General features: G+C 36.1%; 1 protein-coding gene across 2 annotated transcripts in view; it reads left to right on the top strand.

Moving 5' to 3' along the window:
• The first annotated feature begins 1,498 nt into the window (after positions 1–1,498).
• zeb2a (zinc finger E-box binding homeobox 2a) overlaps positions 1,499–7,263 on the top strand; it is a 74,900-nt gene continuing 69,135 nt past the window's right edge. The window contains exons 1-2 of one of the 2 annotated variants that reach the window (XM_063005778.1): positions 1,499–1,596; positions 3,868–3,973. In XM_063005778.1, the coding sequence (XP_062861848.1) occupies positions 3,901–3,973 (73 nt within the window). In that variant the 5' untranslated portion in view covers positions 1,499–1,596; positions 3,868–3,900. Of the gene's footprint in view, positions 1,597–3,660; positions 3,974–7,263 lie in introns of those variants that run through there. The other variant, XM_063005780.1, reaches the window with a different exon arrangement.

Below are 7,263 nucleotides of genomic sequence, written 5' to 3'. Positions count from 1 at the left end.
TACTGTTTAAAAAAATATAATTCTTTGCATTTCTTAGTTTCTTGGGACTATACCAACAACAGTTAATATATATATATATATATATATATATATATATATATATATATATATATATATATATATATATATATATATATATATATATATATATATATTACTAGGGCACACAGTATTTTTTTAATCCTCTACCTTTCATGGATGGGTTTTTCATGGATACAACTTTCATGGATGGGTTTTCAGCTGCTATCTTCAAGATGATGATGATACAGGTTAGAAAGGATGTTTTCTTAAAACCATCTACCAATAGGTTTGAGTTTAACAAAGAGAAGGTACAGCCCAAACAGGATTATTTAAATACAGGTTATTTTTAGACTCAAATTTAGGAATATCTAAAAATGTTTGTGCATTATATTAAGACAAACATTTAGAAATTGCAGTAATACTACTACTAATAATAATGATGATAATAATAGTAATGATAATAATAATAATAATAATAATAATAATAATAACAATAATAATAATTATTATTTTTTTTTACATTTTATTACATGTTTACTGCTCTTTAAGTCAATGTTTTCAGAACGATACAGGATTAATAAATGCCTAAAGTGATGCCAGTGGACATGAATAAAGACATAAAAACTCCCAAATTTTACTGGTCAATTAGAAACTCCCAAAGAGAAACAAGAGCTTTTGAGATTCAGGAAAGCAGATGCTTTTTCTACCAACCATTACATCTAACTTTAAATCCATTTTACAGCCTATATAAATCACAATTTCTGTTTTTATACACAAAAAGGTGAGGAGGTGGGAGAAAGGAGGATGATAACCAAGCTGCTGTACATCCTGGACAAGACTGCACATCCACTACACGAGTATGTAGGGGTCCAACGAGGTCCTTCAGTACCAGACTCCTACCTTCATTCCTGCAGCCATCAGGGATTACAATAATATGTAATATATTATTCATATTTTAATGTATGTATTATATTTCACAATAGTGTATGTACATCACTTTCTAAAGGGAATATTTTAGTGTAAATAACTACACACTGTGTGTTTTTACCTCCTTCCTGTCATACTGCTGTAACAAGTTAATTTCTCCAAGGGGATCAATAAAGTCTTATCTTATCTTGTCTTACGTAAATATTTTTGACCACAGTAAGGCTAAATTGGTTAAATGATAACCATGTGAATACGTTGCGCTCATACAGAAAAGCATTCGAGTGCGCATGTGCCTCCACAGGTGCGCTACCTGTCGCGTCCAAGGTAGTTTGGCGCATCTTTTCCACCCCAAACCACCCCCACCATCCTCCCCGCGTCCTTTTACTTTACATCCCTCTGCATAAAGATAGGTGGCGCGTGTCGTGCTTCGGTGTAGCGCAGAAAAAAGTAGAGAGAGATTGAAAAATATCAAGAAGAGGCGCAACATCAGCGTCAGTGCGTCCTGAGCCTCCTCAGATCACAAGCTAACCTGTCGCTGGGAATAACGCTCCTACACTCACCTGAAGCGGATGATACACTCGCTACAACCTCTTCTTTATATCCCTCCATCCTCCGCATTCCTATCCGGAGGATTTTCTGCGCAATCTGGTAGGTTTGCCTGAGCTGCCTTTTTGTTTGGGTTTTTATTATTATTATTATTATTATTAAATCGGGGCCGCTTGTGCTCTTTAGTGAGATTTGACTTTTGCCCTCCTTGCTGAGAGATGTTGGCACAATCCGCCCACCTGCGCAGGTGAGACAGAGGTGCGTTCAGTGAGCGTAAGAATTTGCGCACCTCTCTGACTGAAGAAGCGCTCACTGATTTTACTCTTTATGTAAGGAAGAATAGATTTAAAAAAGACCGAACTAGGGGTTCTTTTATTTCTGTGCATTTATAAACTGCTCTATAGCCTGATTCGATTTCATTCTTCATGTGAGACACTAAAAGGCGATGCAACAGAAATGAAGTCTGGTTCCATAAAGATATTATATACATATTATTGAGTATAATATGTTTAAATATAAAATAACCTATTCTATGGGAAATACTTTACCGTTTTGTGGCATCTTTAAAAGCTCCCTGTGTGAAGATTGTTTAGATAACATGATGGTACATTATTCATCTACGGCATCAGCATAAATAACTGCTGTCTGTATTTTTTCTTTAATACTATGGGTCTGTACTATACTATATTTATAGTCTGTATTTATTCTCATGTGGGGTATTCAGATAGGAAACGAAAATGCTGAGTTTTAATTCATTTCGACACTAAATATTAGATTATGAATCGTTTCAGTTTGTGCGCTTTTATAAGCGTTATGAATGTTTAGGTTTGTTTTATATTGTTTTTCGTTCGTTTGTCACTTGATTTTACAGTATGTTAAATCAGATTATTTATAGCAATGTAGTATGCTTGCTTAGGGTAAATAGGACTACGAGCTCTGTTTTTCAGAGGACATAGTATTTACTTCTGCATGGACATGAACAGCTTATGCGAACTTTTCTCCTTTACGCAGCCGCTAATAGGCATCACAAAGGTTCTTCACAGTGATCATGTAGTAGAAACATTCCTGGTTTGAAGAACCTTCATTTATCTGTTGTATCTGTTTCCACGTACATATTATTTTAAACATTTTAGACTTAAATTTAGTTTAAGTGGATTGATTTATTAAAAAATACATACAGAACAATTTACTGCTCCATCTGTCATTGACACCCAGGTTGTCTTAAGAGTAAAAGTGTTACACCTTAAAGTGCATAGACTTCCAATAAGGGATTTGGAAATATAAATAATGTCTTTTTCGAATTAATAATAAGTCAAGTGTTTACAAGCATTAGTTACGATGCGTGTAAGGGTTGTCTAAAAGAAAAAAAATCCATCCCCAAAAAACGTTAAAATGTTGTATATATCCATATATAGTGGAACATGATTTCATTGTGGCACAAAACTGTTTAAAAAACACACATTATAAGGTTCTTTTGAGAACCACAATGATTATATTTATTGTTATATAAGTTTTAAATATGCAAAATGAGGCAAAACTAATGTTTTCTTCTAGAGACTGTTAAGCTCACTGGGGACTATTTGGATATATGCATATTTTATAATGTATTTTGCGTAAATAAGAAACAATTATTGTAAGAATATTGTTCAAGGATTTTTCACTAAATGTATATATGCTAAAAAAGAAGAGCAAAACTGTTGTGATTATCCAAATGTCTGTTTGTTAAAATAAGTCAACGTACAGTTTTACAGAAAAATGGCAAATATGGTTAATGATTCAGCCAAGAAAAATGTTCGCTATGGAATAAAAATCTCAAAACTAATGTCTAAGATGTGCAAATTGTGCAAATGAAATATTTGCTATAAGATACTGAACATAACAATACATTGGCGCTGTATAAAGTCCTGATGCTTAATTATTTGGATAGTTGTAACCATCTACAGTGTTCCTTTCTTTATGCGCACCACACAAGATCATATAGGCTATGTTAAACCCATACAATATAGGAAGAACTGGTAAAACTCATAAGAGGTGGACGTGAGAAGTTGTAAGGAAGGTGTGTGTCTCTTTTTTTCACCCTGTCCCCTCCGCCTCCTCCTTTCTCTTCCTCTCGTTCCCCTTCTGCTGTCCGATCAGAGACACTTCAAAAGATCAGGCGACGCACAACACGGCACAGCACGGAGCGGCACGGAACACAACGGCGCTCCCTCTCAGCGCGCAACCAAACTTCATTCTGGGACTTTTCCGAGCCTTTTTATCCACTTTTCCCGACTCAGTTTGACCGTACCCACGCGTGGTGAATGAGATCTAGCTCTGTGAAGAAGAACGACTGAGTGAAAACTGTTGGCCTCGTTGTGTTTTGCTGTGGTTTAGATACTGGATGGAGTTTGTGAGCGCGTCTTATCAATGAAGCCGGAGATCAAGGCGGAGGGGCCGCGCTGCAAGAGGCGAAAACAAGCCAACCCCAGACGAAAGAACGGTGAGTTCATTTTTCTTTACCTTATTCATATTTAAAAAGACTACTTTGTGGAGTTTAAGGTGTGTGGTACTCACGGTGCCCAGCCTGTCTTGTGATAAGTGTGTTTGAGTCAGACCGGGGTTGTCAAAACGCGCAAAAAAGTGGCTGAACTGCTAACGGACTTGTTATATGAGTTTATATACATGTTAATCCTTTATATACTGTAGTGTCTAAAAACTTTTATGAGTGGCTGTCTTGGTTCTAATGCAGCCAGCGCAAAACCGTTATATGGGGGCAGGCGCGCGTGCGTGCGCTCGTGCTGCTGCTGCTCTGTGTGAGCACGCGCTCTCTGTCCTGCAGTGTTTGGTAACTCATTGCAACTCCATAAACCCTAGGCGTAGGTCTGTAGTTTTATTCATTTTATTTTATTTACGTCCTTTAGGTCAAATTTTAATCATGATTTCGATTGATATGTTTCTTAATGACTTGTGGAGAAGTTTACAAGCACTTTCAACCATTTACTTCCCTTAAAGTTGCTTAAATCTGATAGGGAATGAAAGTTTCCAAGACGTCCCTGTTGATGAAAAATCACACTAATTAAAACAAAACGTGGAAGTCATGTTAAACACACTGGGGGAAAACAAGCTATACAGTTAACTTGCACTGTTTTGTTTTTAAAATTGAAGTAGATGCTTTGATGCAACTAAAAAGTCAAACTAAGCCTAACAATGTGCAATCTAACCAAAACGTCAGGGATGCAAATCTGAAGTATATGTTCAGCAAAATAGGGTTACTAACACATTTAACCTAAATAATATAATAGAATGATTAATGATAGAAGCCTGCAGTTCAGAACCCTGTTTTTTAAATCCAAAATGACCTCCTATAACCCAACAGTGCACTGCTTTTTTAGTTTAGCATTGTGTGATTAATTTTGCAGTACCCACAGTAATAATACAGTGCATCCTTCATGTATTTATTGTGAATAGGGAAAGGGAATGTTGGTGTAATTTTGGACATTCCTGCTTTTAGGGATGGAGTGGAATTAAAACACATATTTAAATGTGGGATTCAGGTTAAAAAAAAAGGGGGGAAAACTCAATTTACAACAGAGTATCATTATTAAAAAGTGCAATTTCTTGGAAGCATAAAATGTGTGCTTCCAAAGACTAAACATGGGCAATTTATTTATTTGATCTGAACTGCGTTATTCTTATTATTGTTATTATTATTATTATTATAAATTAAAGTGTAAATGCAGTGCGTAAAGTATGACTGTTACTCTGCCACACTAGTGACATAATAAAACTGCACATTTTTTACATTAAAATTAGGAAAAACATCTATTTATGTCTGTTTATGTATCTAATGTGCAATGTTTTACTTTCAACATATTCCACCCATATATCACCCAGGTCATTTGGATCATTCAGAACTTTATCCAGCACCAGAACTGTTTTGCGCTTGTGCAAGTCTCATACAAATAATACCTGTCATTGCTAGACAGCATTACATTCAAATCAGGATGAAACATCCCTTGTATATTTGGAACAGAACCCTCCAGTTTGCGCCTCTTTCATGTTTGACCCGGATTGCGCATTAAACGCCGTGTATTGATCAGTAAAAATCAATGCGCGTCCTAAATGCAGCTCCAGGCGCGTTCATAACCCAGAACGCAGGAGAGTCAGTGGAGTGAAACAGTGCAACTGTGTTCAATATGGGGTGATGAAGGGGTTGAAGACTAATCAGCCGTGTGCTTGTTTTGGCACTGTAACGTGCCCGACTGATATGAGCAAACATGACAGTAACATGATGCGTATAGAATGGAACGCAGGCCAAAGTGCTCTAATAAAATGCACTCTTAATGCACTTTGTTTTTATCAAGCATGTTCAATTAGTTTGCTATTGGTTGCATTTTTTTCTTTCTTTTAATTTGAGTTTTATTCTTTTATTATTACTTTTAGCTGTGGACCAAATTATATATTTAGGTGAAGTGGTTAGTCAAGTCTAAACGCATGTTTGGGCAGGGGCAGAATAAGGGTATGGGATTCTAATTTCGTTTCTCTTCATAGCAATTATAATGTTTTTTATTTTAATATCTTAATGTCTAAGCCATGCTTTAAAGAGACAGAATTCTATAGATATAAAAATTAGTACAAATCTAATATGGACCAAATGTGCAAATGAATGCTTATTGATGGACAATATTGAGCTGTGGAGTACTTTTTTTATAGAAGTATAGAAGCCTTTAGTTCAGAACATAACCCTGCTTTTTCAATCCAAAATGACCCCTATAACCCAATAGTGCTATGTTAAGTTTAGCATTTTTTATGATTAATTTAGCAGTACCAGTACCAAAAGTAAGCAATACAGTGCATCCATCATGTATTGATTTTGACTAGGATATGGGGATGTTGGTGTAATTTTGGACAAGGATTACTCTCTCTGTCCTGTTGCTCTGTGTCTCTTCGGCTGGCTACACCCCCTTGTTTTCGAGGTCCAATAGCTGGTCAGTGTGTGTAACTTGATCTGTGCAGGCATAAACCTAAATTTCAGCTGTATGACATAGGATGAGTTAGCTGTCAGCAACAGCTTTCACTGGTTTATTGAGTAATTTCTGGTGTACTGATGAAAAATGAGGTTGTGTGTGAAGTTGTGTTGTCTCTTAGCAACTGTATGGCTTAGTGATGAGACATCACAACAAGGTTTACTGTAAGTTTGTGAAATGAAATGTAGTTTCCTCGTTGTAAATAAAGAAAGACAATAGTCAACAGGGTTTAATTTTACAGCCAGATTGTAGTCCAGGGGTTTTTATCCTTTCTAGCCACTGACTCCTTTTTAGTGGCTTACACTTTACACCCCCCCCCCCCCCCCCCCCTCCTTTTTCACAACCTCATTTTTACCCCATGGGCTTTTACAGTACTCTAAATAGTGCATATTTCACACAATGTTAGCTATTAATTTAGGCTATAGTTAGGGCGACAGTACCATCCATGTAACTGCTACAGAAAAGTTAGATAAATACTGTAGCTTAAGCTTTAATTATTATGGTATGTTTCTTAAGTTTGTTTTATTTGCCTAGAATTTTATAGTAAGGGTTTGTTATAATAATAGAAATAGAAATCTCCTGTGACACCATTTGCATCTGATGTGACTTTACGTGGGGACCCGACCCCAAGAACATTTAGTTATTAGCAGTACAACAGCATACATATCTACAGGTTACTCTATATGTACATTTATTCACCTAGCAGACTTCAGGTTAAATCGAGAGTGGTTAAAGTTAAAGTGAGTAGTGTGGTGCTACTAGT

This window comes from Trichomycterus rosablanca, chromosome 12 (assembly GCF_030014385.1).
Source record: "Trichomycterus rosablanca isolate fTriRos1 chromosome 12, fTriRos1.hap1, whole genome shotgun sequence".
Taxonomy (NCBI): domain Eukaryota; kingdom Metazoa; phylum Chordata; class Actinopteri; order Siluriformes; family Trichomycteridae; genus Trichomycterus; species Trichomycterus rosablanca.
Note: the sequence above shows the minus strand (reverse complement) of the source record. Positions and strands in the feature narration are given on the sequence as shown.